Here is a 22,998-nt window from a genome sequence, read left to right as displayed (position 1 = left end):
TACTCTGATGGCCTGGTGACAAGTACTCAGGTACTCTGATGGCCTGGTGACAAGTACTCAGGTACTCTGATGGCCTGGTGACAAGTACTCAGGTACTCTGATGGCCTGGTGACAGGTACTCTGATGGTTTGGTGACTGGTATTTGGGTACTCTGAAGGGCGGTGACAGGTACTCGTATGGACTGTGACAGGTACTTGGGTACTCAGATGAACTGTGACAGGTACTCGGGTACTCAGATGGACTGTGACAGGTACTCTGGTACACAGATGGACTGGAACAGGTACTCGGGTACTCAGATGGACTGTGACAGGTACTCTGGTACACAGATGGACTGGAACAGGTACTCGGGTACTCAGATGGGCTGTGACAGGTACTCGGGTACCTGATGGACTGTGACAGGTACTCGGAACTCTAATGAACTGTGACAGGTACTCGGTACTCTAATGGACTGTGACAGGTACTCGGTACTCTAATGGACTGTGACAGGTACTCGGGTACCCTGATGGACCGTGACAGGTACTCGGTACTCTAATGGACCGTGACAGGTACTCGGTACTCTAATGGACCGTGACAGGTACTCGGGTACCCTGATGTGCCATGACAGGTACTCGGGTACCCTGATGTGCCGTGACAGGTACTCGGGTACCCTGATGTGCCGTGACAGGTACTCGGGTACCCTGATGTGCCGTGACAGGTACTCGGGTACTCTGATGTGCCGTGACAGGTACTCGGGTACTCTGATGTGCCGTGACAGGTACTCGGGTACTCTGATGTGCCGTGACAGGTACTCGGGTACTCTGATGTGCCGTGACAGGTACTCGGGTACTCTGATGTGCCGTGACAGGTACTCGGGTACTCTGATGTGCTGTGACAGGTACTCGGGTACTCTGATGTGCCGGGACAGGTACTCGGGTACTCAGATGGGTCGGGACAGGTACTCGGGTACTCAGATGGGCCGGGACAGGTACTCGGGTACTCAGATGGGCCGGGACAGGTACTCGGGTACTCAGATGGGCCGGGACAGGTACTCGGGTACTCAGATGGGCCGGGACAGGTACTCGGGGTACTCTGATGGGCTGGGACAGGTACTCAAATACTCTGATGGACTGTGACAGGTACTCTGATGGACTGTGATTGACAGGTACTATGAGGGGTGGTGACAGGTCCTCTTTATTGGGGGGGGGGCAATCAGTGTGATTGGTGTACACTGTATGCGGTAACAAGATGTTACCACAATCTCCTCCTCACACGCGATCGGTGTGTGAGGAGGAGAACCCGGTAATATCCCGTTACCGCGGTTTGTTTACATTTTAGTGATCGGCTGTGAAACGGCCAATGGCTGTTTACCAGTGTCGGTGACGAGCAGTGTTCCCGGGGAACACGCCGCCACCGACGTGCACGCGCAGCGCGCTCGCGATCGCGCGCATGTGCCGTGCACGTTCGGGGTGTGACCATCTGTGATCGGCCGTGACTTCATCACGGCCGATCACGTGGTAAACAGCCATAACGAATGGCTGTTCACCCCCTTCGGTGGCGAGCGGTGTCTCCGTGACACGTCGCCACCGAAGAAACAGGGATGCGCGCGCACGATCGCGCGCATTTCCTGTTTAAACGGGAGGACGTCATATGACATCCTTCCGCCACAATAGGTGCGGTCGGCATCTAGTTAATCTAGGCTTACCTGTAGGTCAAAGTGGTTTGTAAGGGTTTACAACCACTTTAAGTGCCCAGTAAGCAAATGGTTAAAGGCGATAAGAAAACTGGTCAGGGAGACTGCCAACAGGCCTAAAGCAACATTAAAGGAGCTGCAGGAATATCTGGCATGTACTGGCTGTGTTGTACATGTGACAACAATCTCCCATATGGGGTAGAGTGGCAAGACTGAAGCCTTTTTTTACAAAGAAATCCAAGCATGGCTAAATTTAGCAAAAGCACATCTGAAGTCTCCCAAAAGCATGTGGGAAAATGTGTTCTGGTCTGATGAAACCAAGGTTGAACTTTTTGGCCCTAATTCCTGAAGATATGTTTATTTTTATTGCCCTCCACCTAAAAGATTTTGGTTTGTTTTTCAATTGAGTTGTACAGTTTATATGTCACATTAAGGCTAGGTTCACACCACAGCGATGCGGGAACGCCGCAAATTCGCGGCGTTTTCCCGCATCGCATGCCTCCCGCCGGCAGTTTACACTGCCCTATGCGAACGGCTGGGAGTGTCAATGAAATGTTAATGACACCCCCAGATCCGTCCGCATATCGCAGTGCGATCTGCACACTCGCACAGGAATTGGATCGCATGGTGTGAACACCCATGCGATCCGATTCTGCTGCGGACCAAAAAAAGGGTCCCGTGCGAGTTTGCGGCGGGAGCGATGCGAATTCAGCCATACTATATGTATGGCTGAACTCGCATCGCTACGGAGATCGGATGTGATTTGCACTGCAGTGCGTTGCGAATCACATCCGGATCTCCCACCCGCAGCAGTGTGAACCCAGCCTAAAGGTGAAAAAAGTTCTGTAATGATTTATCTTTGTCTCATTTTTCACATCACAGAAACCTGACATTTTAGAAGGGGTGTGTAGACTTTTTAAATCCACTGTACATAACGCGTTTTCCAGAAAATAAGACCGGGCCTTATATTAATTTTGGCAACAAAAGACACAGTAGGGCTTATTTTTAGGGTAGGTCTTATCATGTAATGTGTATTTGCCAGTCCCTGTGCCCCTTGTCTTCTTTCACCCTCTCCCTTCCTGCCTGTCAGCTCAGGAGTCATTAGCATTATGAGTTTAGGAATTCATGTGTTGTCGGAATGTTGTCGGAAAATCCGATCCTGTGTGGGCTCTATCTGACATACTGTAATTTCCAACAGAAAAAGTTTGAGAGCTGGATCTAAAATTTTCCGACAACAAAATCCAATCTGACTTTTTCCGAAAAAAATTTGGAGACGAAATCTATTGGCTACTGGCCTCTACGTAGTCCTGTTGTACTTGATATACGTCACCTCGTTCCGAACGATTGGATTTTCCGACAACTTTGTGTGACTGTGTGTATGCAAGACAGATTTCGGCCAAGATCCGTCGGAAAAAAATCAGACAGATTTTGTGGTCGGAATGTCCAATCGTGTGTATGGGGCATTAGAGTGAGAGCAACAATTCTAGCACTAGATTTTTAAGTACTGAAGTTTGGCTCCATTCCACAAGTGTGTGCAATTTTAAAGCGTGACATGCTAGGTATCTATTTACTCGGCGTAACATCATCTTTCACATTATATAAAAAAAAATCGGGCTAACTTTACTGTTTTTACATTTTTAATCAATGAAGCTGTTTTTTTCCCAGAAAAATCACGTTTGAAAAATTGTTGCGCAAATACCATGTGACATAAAAAGTTGCAGTGACAGCCATTTTATTCCGTAGGGTGTCTGCTAAAAAAACACACACGTATATATATATATATATATATATTTTTTTATATATATATATATATATATATATATATATATATATATATATATATATATATATATATATATATATATAAATAAATATATAATGTTTGGGGGTTCTGAGTAATTTTCTAGCAAAAAAATTATGATTTTTACATGTAGGAGAGGAGTGCCAGAATAGGCCCGGAATGGAAGTGGTTAAACTATTTTTTATATTGATTGAACTTTATAGATTGGTGTCTTTTTTTAAACCTATCTATGTAACTATGGAGACAAGGTACGTTATGCAGTGACAGCTGTATTCTTTATTTTATTTGGAAAAAAGAAACTGAGTTCTGTTTAAAGGACATATCAAACATGAAACTGCTCTTCTGCAAAAATACATTTTTGTGAAACTATTTATCCAAACCATTCCGCTACAAGGGATGCAAGAAGCAAGATAGAGAGCATCTTGTTAAACACCTCCTTTACTCCCAAGAAAGAAAATGTTAAAGATAAATGAATGTGGAATGGTTCTATAAATGTAGGCAGTGTGTAGGTGTTATCTTGAGAAAGTGAACAGCACAACAGCCCATCTTTAAATGCCTATTTTCTCCTGACAGGACCGAGCGAGCTTGACCTCAGCCTTATCTTAGACAGCGGGGAGGCTAGTGAATCTACATCTTTGTTTGAACATCAGGTAGGTAATATTAATGTATACATTTTTCTTTTCTGTTCCTCATCGCGGTGTTATATTATTCATGGAGAATATGTCACCGAAGGAGATATCAAAAAATTCCAGCATATTACTGGGAGGCATGTGTAGAAATGGGGCTACCTTCCTGTATTTTACCAATAAGTGTAAAAGGGCTTCTTTCATACATGCCCAATTTTACAATTATAGGGAGAAGAACTTTTATTACCAAATTACAGGTTCTGTTAATAGCGATGTGCATACCTGATCATGACTTCTCATAAACCCTGCCTGCAGTTGAGTATCCTATACCCTTCTCCCCCCCCCCCCCACTCTATGGTTTGTATGGCCAACAATGGAGACCAACTCTAAGGTGCAATACGCCCTTTGTAACCAGTTATGTTCTCCTCTAGATAATGTTTTTTCTGCACTCTGATGGTTACACTCAGTAGTGTAAACCTGAAAACCCTGGTGCCCTGGTGGGACCTGCATCCGAAAAGGGCGCAGAGGGAGCCCAGGAGGTGTCTCCCCTAGATGATAGAGGATTTTTAGCCTGTGGGGGGGGTGCCTGTTGGGTCTCTGTGGGCCACAGGGCTGAGATATGCTTCAGCATATTAAATTAGATCTATAATGTGGGGCGGATTCATGCTGAGGTCACCAGGAGGGAACTTTCTCTATGCATTGCAATGATACCAGTTTCTCCCTAACCCCAACTCCCTCCCTCATGTCTCCCCAGTTTTTCTGGTTTACATTCTACTTAAACTCAAGTGTCGTACAACATTATGCTCTTAGGCTGAACCAGCCAACTTACACCCTCAATAATGAAATTAATTGACGCCATTATATTTTATGCATTTTATATGTTTAATAAAATAAAGATTATATAAACCAAATATTACATGTTGTATGATACATGTACAAGCCTGCCAGGTCAGTGGCAAGAATGAAAAAAGTTGGGTTCTGTCTCTTAAAACCATCATGTATTCTCCAGGCCAGTGTTGGAGTTGGGTGACAGTATGTCATTTTGGGGTGATATCATCAGGAGGTGGGACAACAGCTCCTCCTGAGCTACCAGGGACAATTCTCACACCAGAATCCCCCGTACACAAGGACAGTAAAATTAATCAAATAAAAAAGAAAATGGTAGACAATTTCTCCTTAAGGGTGCCCATACATGACTGTATTCAACATTTTGTAATCATAACTATGTATGATCATAACTGCTGGAAATTTCCTAAGGTTAAATGGTTCAGCAAAATGTTCCACAATACCTTTGAAGGAGTTGTAGCATGTGTGGTATATTGAAAATATTTTTCCTGTAGTTGCTGGAGGAGGAGCAAAGAGGAATACTATACAGCAGAGGTGCCCAATTGCTGGCCCATGGGCCCACTGAAGTGGCTCTTGAATGGCGGGTCGGCAAGCCCAGATCACAGGTTCCCGCCATCCCAGAGCATCGGTGTGAAGAATGGAGCCCGCGGTAGAGGAATTATGTGGCTGAAGTAGAGAGCAGAGCCAATGTTTTTGGTAGAACACCGGCTCCTGTCACAAGTGGAGTGATGCCAAATGCACTCTGCATCCTGGTACAGCAGCCGTCAGCCGTACACACCCTGGGGGAAAGCAGCAGCCACCAGCCATGCCCTCCTGAGGGACAGCAGCAGCTGCAAGCTATACCCGCCTGGGGGACAGCAGCAGCCTGAGAAGGAAGTGAAGATCGAGGTCAGTTTTTTTAATTAAAATCAAAAAACAATGGGCATATCTGCTCTCTACACTGATACACTAGCTACACCGGGCTGCTTTCAAACTGAAAATGCTACCTGCATCGAGTCATAGACTTATGTTATTACCTGCAGGTTTGGTGCGTTTTCAGAAAGTGCACCACACCTGCAAGATAAAATGGGATTCTATGGCAAAGTGCAGCAGTGCGTGTGAACCGCAGCGCATCAGTGTAAAAGCAGCCTTCGGTCCTTTTGATATGATTAGTCCAATCAGGTCCGTCTTTCTGTTTTTCAGGGGGACCCAGTTGGACCCTCCATTTACCTCGATGTAAACGGATTTGTGTCCATGTACACCTGCCTACCTCCAATTCAATCCTCTAAAAAAATAAACAGAAGGGGATTTGTCACCTTCTGTCTGGGTGGCTAGGATTGGAGTGCCCATAGAGTAGAATGGGCTCTTTTTTTGTCTGCTCTTCATTTGTGGAGTAGACACGGACCTGTCATCCGCCCACCCTCCTCATTGTGGCCTGCGATCGGTTACCAAGTCGCTTAAGTGGCCCTTACTCTTCAAAAGGTTGGGCACCGCTCCGCTATTATACAGAATCATATGAGTGACAGTACTGAGTCTGCTTGGGTTGCTTACATCACATCCGAGATGGTGGCATCCAACAGCAATCTGGATGTCTTCACAAGGGAGGCTTTTACAGGTAAATTCCATACATAAAATATGGTAAATGCACATATAATCTTATAGAAAGATTTTTTTTTTTAAATGGTCTGAAGACAGGATATTTTCAGGCTCAATCATACCAGGTGTGTTGAATTGTGTTGATCTCAATGCAAGCTTAACACAAGGGCACATAGAAAACGATTGTTTTCTATATGCCCTGCTAACACCATACATATGTGTCTACCAGGGGCGTAACTATAGGGGGTGCAGCAGTCGCGACCGCAACCGGGCCCTGTGATGCAGGGGGCCCATGCAGCCCCCTGTACATATGGCCGGCAGCAGCATAGGCATCTAGCACACACACTATTACATACCCCCACCGCCGGACTCGGAGGGAAGGGCCCTGGCTGGGGTTCAGGGGGGGCCCTTCATGGTTTCTTGCATCGGGCCCTGAAGGTTCTAGTTACGCCACTGGTGTCTACGTTAGTTGAATAAAAAAGCACTTTACATGTTGACATGCAGGGATGTGCATTGCTTTGCTTAAAAATGCAGACATTCTTTATTTATGTGTGCAATGCATGTGACTGCATTTCAACACCTAAAGTTGAATTCATTGTTTTTTTAAATTGTTAACTCTGAATAAATGTAAAAAAAAAATCGAAACCGTGCAATGCTTTGGACCAATCCTACACAACGCATACAATCTTGGTTATACGGACCACAACAGATGCCTGCTGGTGTGAACAGCAAACCCCTAACGTGCACATTTTTATATATTCTTAACAAGTAGTAAAACAAGTAATCCCTGACCTGTCTTTATTATTTTCTTTTTAATTTAGTGAAGTTATTTTATTTTATTTTTAGAATATTTTGTAATATTTGTATTAGATTTTTGTGAAGCTATATTATTATTATACAGGATTTATATAGCGCAAACAGTTTGCACATCGCTTTACAACTTGAGGGCAGACAGTACAGTTACAATACAATTCAATTGGAATCAGAGGGCCCTGCTTGATAGTGAGCTTACAATTTTAAATTTATTTTTATAATTTTGTGAAATTATTCATTTTTATATAATTTTGTGTAGTTATACTTTTTTATATTTTGTGAAGTTATGCTTTTCTTTTTCTTTTTTATCATTTTTTTTTCTACGTTTATAATTTTTTAAATATAATTTTGTGAAGTTATTCCTTCTCAAAGAGCACCACAAAGAGTCTGCATTTTTATCCCATGTATAAATAGCATAAATTATTCAAGCATCGTTTGCAGAGAAATGTAATTTTAGGTCAATTAAATTTTAACTTTGCTCAGGGCTTTTTATATTGCTTCCTAATTGGCCATATTTTAGGAATAAAAACTTGAGTGTAATTTAATTTTTGTGAGAATACTTTTCCCACTTAGTTTTTTCCTCTTAATTTAAGTCAAGTAGCCTGCCTGTTCTTCTCCAAAAATTCTGCAGGTCTATCTGCTTTTTACAGTACCTGCGAGAGAAGGGCCTAGCATGGTTGTCATAGCAACTAGCCTGCTAGAAGAAAAAAAAAAAGAAGCTGTCACATAAATTTTTCTTTTTTTGTTGATGGAGCGGGTTTGTTTGCAGCTTCTCACAATATTATGAGAGAGAAGTAGATGACGAGTGCTTTGTTTAGAAGCGGGCAGAGTGTGACCGATCTTGAACTGAGAACGATCCTGACTGTCATATCAATTTTCATGAGTGAACAAATGATACATTACTTCCTGTGATCAGATTTAACGGTAAGATGATCAAAACTGATATTTGAGCAAATTAAGTTATGGCTTTTCACCTGAGCCTTGGCTCTTCCATGTCCGTCTTCACTGAGTTTCAGTGGTGGGTTATGACCAGTGGTGGCTGGCGCAAACAAACTGAAAAATACTGACCCCCCCCCAAATCAATTGCAGCCTCACTGTGCCCATCAAATGCAGCCACTGTGCCCATCAAATGCAGCCATTGTGCCCATCAAATGTGGCCATTGTGCCCATCATATGCAGCCATTGTGCCCATCATATGCCAACATTGTGCCCATCAAATGCAGCCAGTGATGCCCATCAAATTCAACCACTTGTGCCCATCAAATGCAGCCACTTTAGCCCATAAAATGCAGCCACTGTGGCCATCGATTGCAGCCATTGTGCCCATCAAATGCAGCCACTGTGGCCATCAATTGCAGCCATTGTGCTCATCGATTGCAGCCATTGTGCCCATCATATGCAGCCACGTGTGCCCATCAAACGCAGCCATTGTGCCCATCATATGCAGCCACATGTGCCCATCATATGCAGCCACGTGTGCCCATCATATGCCAACATTGTGCCCATCAAATGCAGCTAGTGATGCCCATCAAATTCAACCACTTGTGCCCATCAAATGCAGCCACTGTGGCCATCGATTGCAGCCATTGTGTCCATCGATTGCAGCCATTGTGTCCATCGATTGCAGCCATTGTGCCCATCAAATGCAGCCACTGTGGCCATCAATTGCAGCCATTGTGCTCATCGATTGCAGCCATTGTGCTCATCGATTGCAGCCATTGTGCCCATCATATGCAGCCACGTGTGCCCATCAAACGCAGCCATTGTGCTCATCATATGTAGCCACATGTGCCCATCATATGTAGCCACATGTGCCCATCATATGCAGCCACGTGTGCAATCAAATGCAGCCATTTGTGCCCATCAAATGCAGCCACTTGTGCCCATCAAATGCAGCTAGGTGCATCCCCCGGCTGTCACTTCACTAACCACCCTCCCCCATGCCCAGTCTGACGGGGCTCTCCTCCTCTTCTGTAGTGGTGGGAAGCGCTGGCTGCAGTTCTTGTGTCCATTCGGCTCCTCAGGCTTCCCCCCGCCGTGTCTCCTCTTCCGCCAAAGCATTAGGCATCCAATAGGATCGCCTAATGCTTTGGCCAATTACTGACCTGCCTAAAGTAACGTTAGTGTGAAAACAGCGAAAATGTATTCGCTATGCCACACAACAGGGTGGGATCAGGACACGGTGCTCTGCGCCCCAAACCCTCACTATTTTGCTCTTTTGAAGTCTATCAGAACCTCTGGCTCTAATCACGTGTTTCAAAATACACCCCCCCCCCCGTGCCTATCCCCATCATAGTATTTCATGTATCTGGTGTCCTGAAAGGGGCCAGGCACATGAATAGAGAGGGCGGCAGAGGTGTTGGGGCGGGGCCTGTGCACCCACAAGGCACGGGCCGCCACTGGTTATGACCTTGACAATCCCATAGCAAGATATATTCTCGCATACATATGAAATGCATGCTAACCTTCTTTTTTATGTTGCCTAAGGCAACCAACCAGTGTTCAAATGTTAATTTTACTATGCAGTAATTTTACTATCTCTCTATGTATGGGAATCAATAAATATAGGAATCAATAAATTTTCTTTCACACACTTCTAAGGATGAGCTGAACTGGCCAGAGATCTGAAAATGTCAGAACAATCTGAACCCAGGCCACCTGTATCCTAGCCAGATTTTTGCCAAAAGTATTGGGACACCTGCCTTTACATGCACGTGAACTTTAATGACATCCCAGTCTTAGTCCATAGGGTTCAATATTGAGTTGTTCCACCCTTTGCTGCTATAACAGCTTCAACTCTTCTGGGAAGGCTGTCCACAAGGTTTAGGAGTGTGTCTATGGGAATGTTGGACCATTCTTCCAGAAGCTCATTTGTGAGGTCAGGCACTGATGTTGGACGAGAAGTCCTGGCTCGCAGTCTCCGCTCTTATTCATCCCAAAGGTGTTCTATCAGGTTGATGTCAGGACTCTCTGCAGGCCAGTCAAGTTCCTCCACCCCAAAATTGCTCTTCCATGTCTTTATGGACCTTGCTTTGTGCACTGGTGCGCAGTCATGTTGGAACAAGAAGGGGCCATCCCTAAACTGTTCCCACAAGGTTGGGAGCATGAAATTGCCAAAAATGTCTTGGTATGCTCACACCTTAAAGTTGACGTAAACCCATCCATAAAACAGTTTCATTTCCGGCGCGTGCCAGAAATGTAACACTCCCATTGGTTGTGCTCTCAACCAAACTGTCAAACCATCCAATGGCTGGTGTCATAATTGATCACATGTGCAGCATCATGGCAGTTGTAAATTAAACAGAGGCAAAGATGGCAGCTTCCTTGGCTGAAAATGATAGGGGGGTTTAATCCCCCCTCAACCAAATGATTTGGACTAGTGCATAAGGCAAGTCCCATAAAGACATGGATGCACAAGTTTGTCCTGACCTCAACCTGATAGAACACTTTTGGGATGCATTCAAGCGGAGAATGCGAGCCAGGCCTTCTCGTCCAACATCATTACCTGACCTCACAAAGGCACTTCTGGAAGAATGGTCAAACATTCCCATAGACATACTCCTAAACCTTGTGAACAGCCTTCCTAGAAGAGTTGAAGATATTATAGCTGCAAAGGGTGGGCCAGCTCAATATTGAACCCAAGGACTAAGACTGGGATGCCATTAAAGTTCATGTGCGTGTAAAGGCAGACGTCCCAATACTTTTGGCAATATAGTGTACAATAACAACCAATAAACTGTGCGCTTGCCTACATCATAGACATCATTGACGTCATTGGTGGCTAAGATGTAGGCAAAAGCACAGTTCATTGGTTGGTATGATGTGCCCACCTACATTTCAGCCACAATGGGTTGCCCAGCATTAATCGTTGCTAGGATATAGATATCAGAACATTTGCTGAACCCAGGCCAGTTCAGCTCAACCTTACACAACCCCACTCTTTATAATAGATGTGGATAGAAGATGGAGCTGGATACTTAATTCTTGCTACTGACTCACTGACGGAAAAAAAATAGCGGTTGACCCAAGCTGTAATAATAGTTGCATTTTAGAAAACGGCTTATGGGGGCGTAGCCTGGAGTGGCATGTTGCACGGAGTGCAGAGTGAGAGCTCCGCTTCAGATGAATCCTTAACACAGATCATGGGGAACTATCCAACACAAATACCAACGCAAGAAGCTGGACTAAGCGGGAGAAGATGCCGCCGCTCCCATCCTGAAAGACAACCCTGACACTGGAGACGCAGCTAAGGCGCTTGAGGCAATTTCCCTGTGTCAATCGACACTCACCTCGAAAATCGAGGAGGTGAAGGTCGACATTTCTCTCATACGGCAGAAACTCCATAAACAGAGAGTGAGTGTCGTAGACAGAGCGCCGCATTGGCCACGTGGAAGATGAACTGCCTACATTACAGGTGACTGCTGAGCAGCTATAAAACTGACTCAAATCCATCCTGCACAAATAGGATGACATGGAAAACAGACTTCGGCGGTGTAATCTGTTCTTTGCGGGCCTGCCTGACCAGGCCGAAAGCTCCAACCCTCGTACTTTCCTTGAGAACCTGCTGATCAAGACCTTTGGCAGAGAGGCCTTCTCCTCCACATTTGTGGTAGAGCATGTGCACAGCCTGGCTGCGAGACCCCCACCTAATGGTGCACGTCCACGCACCTTCATCGCCAAATTTCTCAATTACCATGACCGGAATGCTATCCAGAGGCTCACTCGTGTGAAGGGCAACATCCCTTTCTATAATGTGCATGTGTCCGTGTGCCCGATTTTTCTGCTGAAGTCCAGAAGAAGAGGGCGCAGTTCAGCGGGGTCAAACTGCGACTTCCAGACCCACCAACTAATATACACCATGCTCTTCCTGGCGAGCCTTCGGATGGAGAGAGATGGCAAAGATAATTTCTTTGAGGACCTGGAATCAGCTCTTTCATGGCTGGAAAACCGCAACGAGGCTGGCCCGGTGCCCGCCTGAGTTCCCCTGTGACTGGCTTCTCCATAATCTCCTGTGTGCTGCCTCCGAGGACTCTTTGCTTCAGCTGTCCTACAGCATTTTCCCTAAGCTTGGAAAACGTTAGTTGGGTACTGCCCGCAAGATCCCCTGATCCCCTGTTATTTTCCCCCGATAACTTTGAGACTCCCCCCACCTCTTTACCCCCCTCATTCACTATACTTCTTATGTTTGCTCCTGCATTCCCCCATTACAGTGTTATTCCACCTGAAGCTCCTCACCTACCTCTTACCTGCTGATGGAGGTATACCCTCCCTGCACAATGTGTACTTTTCAGTATTTGTTCACCCCCGGACCCTAATAAACTACCTTGTCCTCATGCTACCCTTCCAATTTTGGTTGCTACCCCTGACTCTTCAAGGCCTGTTTCCCTGGCCAACGCCTGCCCCAAGGACCATGGTGGGCAGTGTTTTATTTGTTCAGTTGCACTGGTCCAGTGCTGTTAAGACTTGTATGTTTTTTTTTCTTCATTGTTTTTTTTCTGTTATTTTGCTGTACTTTTGACATGTCCACAGAACTTCTCTACCACTAGTGCGATATGATTCCTAGTCCCACCCACTCAATGTCCACCTCTTCTGTGTGTGTTACTCATTTGATCTGGCAGTGTCTCTCATGGGATTCCTGCAGCTCCTCCATAAATGCATGCCATTTGTGTTACCAATGTATTTTGCAGTCGGACCCCCAGGGCCGGTTTTTGTTCTTGCATGTCACTATCTTTGGCTTAGAACTATTTCTCACGGCATTCTTTATCCCCCGCCATTCCGATTTGCAGTGTTGCAGGATGGTGTTGCCTTTATGGCTCAGCATCCCATGGTAGCTGCTGTCTGACTGGGGGATTTTAATGCAGTAATTAACCCTAACCTTGACAAATTTTGCTCCAGTACCTCAAATGCCATGCAGTCCTCCACTAGATTTGAGAGATCTCTTTCGGAGTTTGCCTTGACAGATATCTGGCAGCATAAATACCCTACCTCAGTTAGATACTCCTGTTATACGCCAGCACATTCTGCCATGTCTCATATTGACTACATTCTTGTCACACCCACTCTTTTGCCTGACATGTTAGATGCTGGTTTTGTAACTCTTGTACTTTCAAGATCACGCTCCCTGTTGGACCACCCTATGCATATCGGCTCCCCCCGCTGTCCCCATCTGCAGGCTGAACCCCTTTTTTGCGCTCTGCCCTCACATACCTGGAAGGTATCCAGAGAGAATTGATCTTCCTCTTTCATACAAACCAAGATTTGGCTTCCGTAGGAATGGTGTGGGAAGCTTTTAAATTACATGCCCGTATGGTATTGACATCTCACATTAACAGACATAAGACCTCCTCCAAACTGATACTTCAGCAGGCAGAGGAACATCAGGGCTCCTTATAACAGGTCTTTCAGACTGACCCTTCTCCCGTCATTCTTGTATGAATGCAGATTACGACTCAACTACCAACTCTATTTTGAGAAGGCCAAACAACACATTTTCTTTAGTAAACAGCGCATTTTTGAACATGGTGAAAGGCCAGGTACATTTTTGGCCTATATGGCACACCTTGATCACAAACCCCCTGTGGTGGTTACTCTCCAGACAGCCTCAGGGGCTCAGGTCTCTGACCCTGATCTTGTGGCCCAGGAGCTTAGAGTGTTCTATTCAGCTCTCTACTCCTCTACTGCCAATTATTCTCAAGATGAGTTGTCTGCATTTCTGCAGGGTGTTGAGTTCCCCACATGAACTCATGAACACATGAACTCCCTCTCAGCTTACACTTCTGGAGGCATAAATCACTACAGATTGTATTGAAGAAGCACAAGCACATCTTCCCCCCTCAATGGCGCCCAGCTCAGACCCACTAGAATTCTATAATCAATTTAGTGAGGTCTTTGTCCCCAACCTGCGTGACTTGTACACCTACATGTTTAACTTCGCTACTCTCCCCGTCACTATGGTCATAATATTGATACTGAGGCCCGTGAAAGACCCCTTGTTTTCTGAGTCCTATCGCCCCATATCTCTTCTTTAATTGGATGTTAAAATCCTAGCCATGATCTTAGCCCAGCGACTAAACAAGGTCATTCTGAGTCTAATACACACTGATCAAGTGGGGTTCATGCCCAACAAAAACACTGCCTTCTACCTCAGACTCTTCATGAACCTCCAGTCCACTCGTGATAGTTTAGATGCCGCCAAAGCATTTGACTCCGTGGAGTGGTGATATTTGTGGGAGTGTCCGCAGAAGTTTGGTTTTGGCCCGAACTTTATTAAATGGCTCCAAATTCTATACCAAGCCCCCACTGCTAGGATCCAGGTCAATGGCAGGGTCTCGGATCCCTATTTTTTTTTCCCGAAACACCCACCAAGGCTACTCTATATCCCCACTACTCTATGCGCTGGCTGTAGAGCCACTCGCCATCGCCATTAAAGGGCACCCAAATATCAAAGGTCTTCAGGAGGGTCCAATGACTGAAGTTATCGGTTTATATGCAGATGACATGCTCCTTTAACTGGGAGATGTTGGTTTTTCTCTCTAATGCTTTACAACACATTGAACAATTTGGTGTGTACTCACGCATGCAGATTAATTGGACCAAGTCTCAAATCCTCTCTTTAGACATAGGAACTAAAGAAAACTGCTTATATTTTTATTTATTTTGCAGTAATGCATGTGTGCTAATGTGCAGTATTTGTGTATAAATGTGCATTTCTTTAAGGCAGCCCATTGGAATGTGTTGACAATGCACATTAAAGCAGACAATTATAGTAAAAGGTCCACTTAAAGTATCAGGCCGCATCCCTGAGGGAGAAAAGTTATTTCATAAATAAACCTTTTTACCCCTAGCTTCTGTATGGCAGAAGATTAAGTCATCCTCCTTCTCACAATATCCTGGGGAATGCAGTGTTGCCCAAAAAAATGGGGAGAAGACGTTCTGTGCAGTAGCATCATCTTGCGACATTTGGGCTCTTCTGCATTCTTGCCAGAACAATGATGACATCAATCTCACCTAAGTGCACTTGGCTTTTCCTTCTCTTTACAGAAACATAGCTGAACAGGTTTGCCATCGGAACAAAAAAAAAAAAAAAAAATCTCTGTTCTCCTGAATAAAGCTATGTGCACACAGTGGGCTAGGAGGGGCTGTAAAAACAGTGTTTTTTTGCCACCGACCACCTACCTGCAATGTGACATGTCAGCTGCTCAAGTTGTTCACATGGGTGGAATGCTACGCTTTGCAGTGCAGCCACTTTACCTTGGCATGTTGGCATTCAGGAGGTGGCAAGATCACCTCCTTCTCCTCTGGCGGTTGGAGGGGCAGTAAAATCCTGGCAGTTGATCTGCATTTTGTGGCCCCTGACCATCCATAGCAGTTGCTTAAGTATGTGCACACAGGTTAAACAGCAGAAAAAACAAAGGAATGGGACTTTGAGTGAGGCAGATCACTGAATGGATACCTTATTCAATTAATTTATAAAATTATATATTAATAATAAGTCTCGTTATAGAGAATGTCAATCTGTAAATATAGGACACAATATACTACAATTTACACTTGTAAGAATATATAAATGTTATACAGAATAAGATAAAACATAATCAGCATTACAGTTACATAAAAACACTCAGCCATTCATAAAAATTCTCAATTGCTCACGGTGAAACTCAATGTAATTCGACGCACGTTTCATGGCTCATGCCAATCATCAGGAGTAAAATGCTCTGAAATTAAATCAATATTATCTATAAATAGAGGATATCCATTAAACGAGGAACAATCTCTTAAAATAAAGGTGTGTAACTTACAATACGGCCCAAAGGTGGCACCCAACCTTGGATCCAAGGGAAGACGGGACAAGGATGATCATCTCCCCCGAGGCTGAGGTGTGGAGTCCCATCCAAACCAGAGACAGCAAACAGGTGAAGACCAGGCAACCATGGCATGACCATGTGAATCTAGTGTATGTTAAACAGTCCACACTGCTCTGCAAGAGTATGAAAATAGGCCGCATCATTCATATGTGCACATAGGTGCGATGTTTCAATTTTCAGTGTGGCAGATAATTCTAACTCAGTTTAACGCAGTGCTGCTTGCCAAACTTGCCCATTGAAGTCAGTGGAATCATGCCACACACACACAATGCTTGCAAATCAGTTGCAGAATGGTATTTCAATGTAAAATTCCTTTGGGATTAAATAAAAAACAGCCATTCAGGAGGTTGCAGTATCGCCTCTTAAATGTCTGCAAACCTCCTTCACTGTAAATCGCTTTTCGAAGGGGCGGTAAAGCCATCTGCCCGTGTGAAAGAGGCTTTCATCAGAACAGTCCTTCCTATACATCTTGTATCGGCCATAATGTAGTGGTGGGGGTGGGCATAGAGACTCACCATGGCTCCCATTGACTCCCAACGACCTTATAGTAAGCATGGGGAGTCGGGACAGGTGCAACAAATTATTCTGGGTAAGAGATCAACTAATTTGCATATTAGTACCCTTCCTAGCTTCAGAAACGGAGATATTATTGCCAGTAGGTTATATTTAGAAATCTAAATTGCTCTGCCATAAGAAACTAATGAAAAGTTTTTTGTTTAGACTTGGGTTCATTTTTAAATAACCCAATCATTTGTGTAAAACTATTGGGTGAACTTGCTAAATGGAGATCGGAGAATAAGAATGATATTTTTTTAGCACAGCTGTGTACAGAGCAATAGATGAGGATGGAAATAATGATAGGAAATTTTTGCTGACATAGTAGCATAGAGCTCATTAGTGCATAGCATTGTCTGCTGAAGGAAGAACAGTTTTCCCACTGGACACTTCAAAGGTCAGATATTCCGAAGTTGTTCTTTGTTAGTAAATATAGTGCCAGCTTAGTGCTGATCATAGGAAACAAGGCAGTAAGTGAAGGATGTTTGAAACGCAATCACTTCTCTTCCACCAACATGAACAACGACATTCTCCAGCGCATTGGTATGATAGTCCGAATCGGCAGAGAACTCTACGGTCACAGGTGGATATTACTACACAGCCTTGCTGCCCTCTAGGACTGGGGTTGTCCTCAGAACACTATAAAAAAAAGATAAAAACAGAGGGTGCACTGGCCTAGTACATTATACAACGTAAAATTTATTGAAGATGAATAGAATGTAACTACTCAACAAGTGTAGGTAGTAAAATCGTTCATCAAGTGGCTACAATCTCCCAGCTTTGCCAAAGCCTCTAGCCCAAGGAGGACCTCACTAGGGTCCTTGTCGGCTGACATGTTTAGAAGGATGTCCTTCTTTATCAGAGCCAAACAACTGATCATACAGACTATTAAAGAGGAAGTAAACCCTGATGGGTTTACTTCCTCTTTCATTCCCTGCAAAGGTAAAGCATAATGGACTACTATGCATCGCATAGTAGCCCATTATGTGTCACTTACCTGACACAGGAGCCAGCGAAGTCACCGCTGTCCCCTGTAGTCCGGCGCATCCATCTTCTCGGAGGGTCTCGCCGCTCCGCCGCTGTCATTTGGCGAAGCCGCGATGACGTCACTCCCGCTCATGTGCACGGGAGCCGCTACGCGTGGCATATCGGCGTTGACGGGTGCCACGCTCAGTGCGCCTGCGCGCCGCTGTCTACGGCGCATGCACCGTAGACAGCGTTGCCTGTCTTTCGGCAAATATCTCCTAAACCGTGTAGGTTTAGGAGATATTTCTTGGACCTACAGATAAGCCTTAATCTAGGCTTACCTGTAGGTCAAAATGTGTTGTAAGGGTTTACAACCACTTTAAATACTTTCAGTGTAATTGCTGACCCTCCCACAACCTGAGAGCCAAAGGTTCTTAACATATTAGAGAGGGGAAGGGTTCCTACTTAAAGCAATGCCCTTATATGGCAGCACATTCATATAGGTAAGCTTATGTTGCCTTATTAAACAAATCTGATTCTAATGGTATGTGCATACAAAAATCGTTCCATCTGAGAGCATTGCTCTATGCAAAAGTAGGAACTCCTCCCCATCTCTAATATGATAAGAACCTTTGGCTCTCAGGTTGTGGGAGGGTCAGCAATTACAGAATTGCACAGCAATTGCAAAGTAATTAATGTAGTCTGTATGATCAGTTGTTTACTACCTACACTTATGAGTAGTTACATTGTATTTATCTTCAATAAATTTTACATTGGATAATGCACTAGGCCAGTGCGCCCTCTGTTTTTATCTTTTTTCCATAATGACTTATCTTTTGTCCTATGTACATGGCCGCCGTAAAGGTAAACTCCAGTAATCTGTTCATATAAGGTCAATATTTTTTACTTTCTGCTATAAAACACCACACTTTCTGCCATACAAACACATCCAATAAAAAAAAAAATCAAAAATCAAATTTTTTCATCAATATAGGCCAATATGCATCCTGCTACATATTTTTGTAAAAATAATCCCAATGAGTGTATATTGATTGGTTTGCGCAAAAGTTATAGCATCTACAAACTATGGGATATTTTTATGCAACTTTTTTTTTTTTAAACTAGTAATGGTAAGCGATCAGCAACTTATGGTGGGATTGCGATATTGCGGCGGACAAATCGGACTCTAAGTGACACTTTTTTGGGGAACAGTGACATTAATACAGTGATCAGTGCTACAAACATATGCACTATCACTGTACTAATGACACTGGCAGGGAGGGGGTTAACATCAGGGCCAATAAAAGGGTTAAATGTTTCCCTAGGGGGTACTTCCTAACTGTGTGTGTGTGGGGGGGGGGGTGCTTGTACTGTAAGAAGACAGAGATCTGTGTTCCTGTTTAGCAGAAACACAAGATCTGTCTTTTCCTGTCACAGAACGGCAATCTGCTTTGTTTACATTGGCAAACCGCTGTATTGTCTGCCTCGAAAACGATTGATGGGTCGCGGCGGACATCCGCTCCGCTGGACCTGCCGATTGGCTCCCGCTGTGTCCAATCGATAAAAGAAAATCAATTATAGGTACGTGATTTTGCACTAAAGGGCCGCCCCGCTGCAGTATATGTACATCGTTAATTGTATATTTTAACTACAAGCAGTGCTTGTTCCTGAATTTGAGTTTAAGTTGCTCAGGCTTCATAGACTATTTACTGGGTTTTAAGCATTGTGTGACAGGGAAGGTCCAAGGTTGCATGCACAACTGTCCATGTAGGTATAGACAATCCTAAACATCGATGCAGTCCTTAGCGGGAAGTAAATATATTCATTACGTGGATCTTAGCAAACAAAAACAAAATCATTAGCCTTATCTGCTCAATAAGAAGACGGGAAGAAGAGTGTTCTGAATTCAGGATGTTCATTTGCTTTGCACTAGAGTTACAATGCTGCCATTAAGCGTTTTAAAAATCTCACCTTACCCTTCGTATGCTCAGTAAGTGGAGGTGACATCAAATCATACCAACTGTTTTATTCTACGGAACAGTGAAAAGTGCACCACCGAATAAGTTACCCCGCGGGAGACCAGGCAGAAAATGTTTTTCCTTTGTCTACCCGCTCTCATGCTGATAGTTTAATACAATTTTTTTTTTTTATGCCTGAATTTTTGAGAACAGCATTAGAACTAACTCCCAGCAAATGGCTAAATACACAGATAAAACACACAAAAGCTGTTTTACCCGCCAAAGGAATTTATTACTGTTCATCCAGATCTGAGATTTACATGGCTCTGCCACACAGCAGGGGAGGGAGACCTGTCTCTGCTGCAGTTTAGTGTAACAAGTCTTGTCCTTTCCCAAATCTGTGACTGAACAGTGAAAGGAGAAGTAGCACACCAGTGAGGTCATCTGTCATCTGCTCTGTCCTGTTATCATTATGCGTCTTGTTAGCGTATGAGCAATGCAGCACTTAGCTGTGCTGTACAGGGACTGCAAGAGGTGAATGCTAAGTCAAATCTGGCGTAAAACTAACACAGCATTTCAGAAAGATCATGATCCCAACATTCAAACATGGTGGTGGTAGTGTGATGGTCTGGGGCTGCTTTGTAGCTTCAGGACCTGGATGACTTGCTACTGTATAATTGATGGAACCATAAATTCTGCTCTCCACCGGAAAATCCTGAAGGAGGCTGTTTGTGACCTCAAGCGCACTTTATGCAGCAGGACAATGATCCAAAACACACCAGCATGTCCACCTCTGAATGGTTTAAAAGCAAAATTTAGGTTTTGGAGTGGCCTAGTCAAAGTCTGGACTTATATCTGATTGAGATGCTGTAATGACCTTAAACAGGCCACCCAAGCTCGAAAACCCTCCAATGTGGCTGAATTAAAACAATTCTGTAAAGAGTGGGCCAAAATTCCTCCACAACAATGTGAAAGACTCATTGACAGTTATTGCAAACGCTTGATTGCAGTTGCTCCCGTCAAGGGTGGCACAGCCAGTTATTAGTGAAAATATATAATGCCGCAGACTGTAGTATAAACAATGTGACACAAGTCCATAAGAAGTCCTTTGAGCTAATCAGCTCTGTGTGAGAAAACAGTCCACTGTATCAGGGCAGCCTTGCAGGGGGAGTTGAAGCACGCTCCAAACATGTGAAGAAAGAGAAAAACGTAGGCGTCTCTCAGTGAAGACTCTAGTATTTAATAAACAAAAAGCATTAAAAACTCACATTAGAGGTATCTATTATTAGGCACAATGAAGTCCAGTGAGAATGCACAGTCACCGTCCAGGCTGTCTACAGTAGCCATGTCTCTCTATTCCAGGTGGAGCCGGCTTCCTGACCAACAGGAATCTTTGGCGCTCGAGCGGGATTCAGACCAAGGGTTGGAGCGCAGCTGGGGACCACAGGAGAGGGCTGGAACGTAGCGCAGGGGTGGGATGGTGTCACGGATGTGCTTGCGACGCGTTTCGGAACATGCGCACTGGGGAGATGTAAGCAATGCGTGCTCCTTTGGGAGTTTGGCTGGATGCAGCCTTTATATGCGCCCTATGAGTGCTGCCATCTAGCGGAGAGAGTTGGGATTTATCTCCACACACAATAGTAGCTTTTAACATGGTAATCTATAGATAAAGTTCATATAAATGTAGAAGTAAAAATATACACTAATACTTACATCTCCCCAGTGCACATTCTCCGCAACGCGTTGCGAGCACGCCCATGACGCCATCCCACCCCGCACTGTGTTCCAGCCCCCTTCTGTTGTACCCAGCTGCGCTTCAACCCTCGGTTTGGATCCTGCTCAAGCGCCAAAGATTCATGCTGGTCAGGACGCCGGCTCCACCTGGATTACAGAGATGTGGCTATTGCAGACAGCCTGGACGGTGACTGTGAAAGTGGCCTTACTCTCCTAAAGCACTTCAGATCTTATTTAACCCTCCTCACCATCCGCAATCAAAACCTTTTTTTTGGTTCAGACCCACCCCTCTCCCTCCAGACTTGTACCCACTCCAGCAGCCTCCTAGGATATTTAACATTGATCTCCCAGGAGGCATCATCTTACTGAGAGCAACAAGCTTGAATTGGCTATGAAGTAGATGGGTGCTACATCAAATGCCAGCTGAATACTGCAAATATGACAGATTAATATACATATGTTCAATTATCTTAATTTAAAGTGATCACATCATAGCGGAAGAGTGCAATGTTTTGGGGCCACGCAGGACCTCTCCCTATATTAGGCATGTGATAGGTCCATACAATAGTGAAAAGGAATTTAAAGTACCATCCACTTTATACCTGTTAAAAAGAAAAAAAGGTACCAATCCACCAATGGGATATAAAGTATGGGAAACCACCCTCTGATGTCATCTGATTTCATAAAACCTGTCAAAAGTACTAGAAAGCAAACAGAGTAGTAAATACCTCTACCAAATAGCTTCACATGCATATAAATAACCTGGAATAAAAGGGCACTGACAAGGGATGCTCTATTTTGGGTGCCAAGTACTATGTGCCCGATCATTAAAGTAAAGCACATCACCTGATCAGATACATCTGTCAGATAAGCCCAACTGGAGACACGCTATCCCCCATCTCTGCCATCATTGTTGCCAGATGAGCCTATCACTATGCAATCAGAATGCATTGCGCCAGCTGCATCTGCACACTACGGTCGCCAACACATTATGGTGTCAGGGTGCCCAGTCGTCTCCAATTGTCCAAAAAAGGATAGAATGAAGAGGAATGCACTGGCACAGTGACAAAGGAGGGCAGAAGAGAAAGACAAAATTGGAAAACGGCTAAAAAGTGTCAAATGTGACAAATGAGGAGAAAGCAGAGACAGATGCACCTGCTGTCACATGCCTGATACAAGGGTCCTGCATGGCCCCAAAACGACACACTCTTCCTCTAGGACGTGATTGCTTTGTATAAAAACGTTTGGATGTTATTTGAAGTTGTGGTGGCAATTTGTGTGTTAAGCTTAGAGAGTGGTTGGAGGAGGGTGGACCTGGTGGCACTTCATCAAGGACTGATTGCAAGTACCCAGAAGAGACATGTAAGAAAGGACGACGGTAGCATGGGACACAACATGCATGCGGTGGGGTGATTAGCGGATTACAGCAGGACAATGCTAGTTTCGCTGAGTGGGTGAGTATATGATTTGACCTCAACCCAGCATACAAGACAAGTGAGATTTAAAAGCAAAATTAACCTGAGGGAGGGAGTGACGTTCCTCGTTAAAGAGGAATTGACACAGCAATCAGATTATTCCTTTCATCTTC

The 22,998-nt window shown here is 44.5% G+C and overlaps 1 protein-coding gene across 1 annotated transcript in view; it reads left to right on the top strand.

The window, feature by feature from the left end:
• The window catches only part of AK5 (adenylate kinase 5), a 359,252-nt gene that overhangs the window by 247,363 nt on the left and 88,891 nt on the right, over nucleotides 1–22,998 (top strand). Inside the window, exon 8 of the mRNA XM_077450424.1 lies at nucleotides 4,044–4,120. Within this exon, the coding sequence (XP_077306550.1) occupies nucleotides 4,044–4,120 (77 nt within the window). The remainder of the gene's footprint in view (nucleotides 1–4,043; nucleotides 4,121–22,998) is intronic.

The sequence above is a fragment of the Lithobates pipiens genome, unplaced genomic scaffold (genome assembly GCF_037356315.1).
Source record: "Lithobates pipiens isolate NorthernLeopardFrog02 unplaced genomic scaffold, aLitPip1_a1.2 Scaffold_23, whole genome shotgun sequence".
In the NCBI taxonomy this organism is placed as follows: Eukaryota; Metazoa; Chordata; class Amphibia; order Anura; family Ranidae; genus Lithobates; species Lithobates pipiens.
The sequence above is the reverse complement of the archived record's forward strand: the minus strand, read 5'-3'. Positions and strand labels throughout refer to the sequence as shown.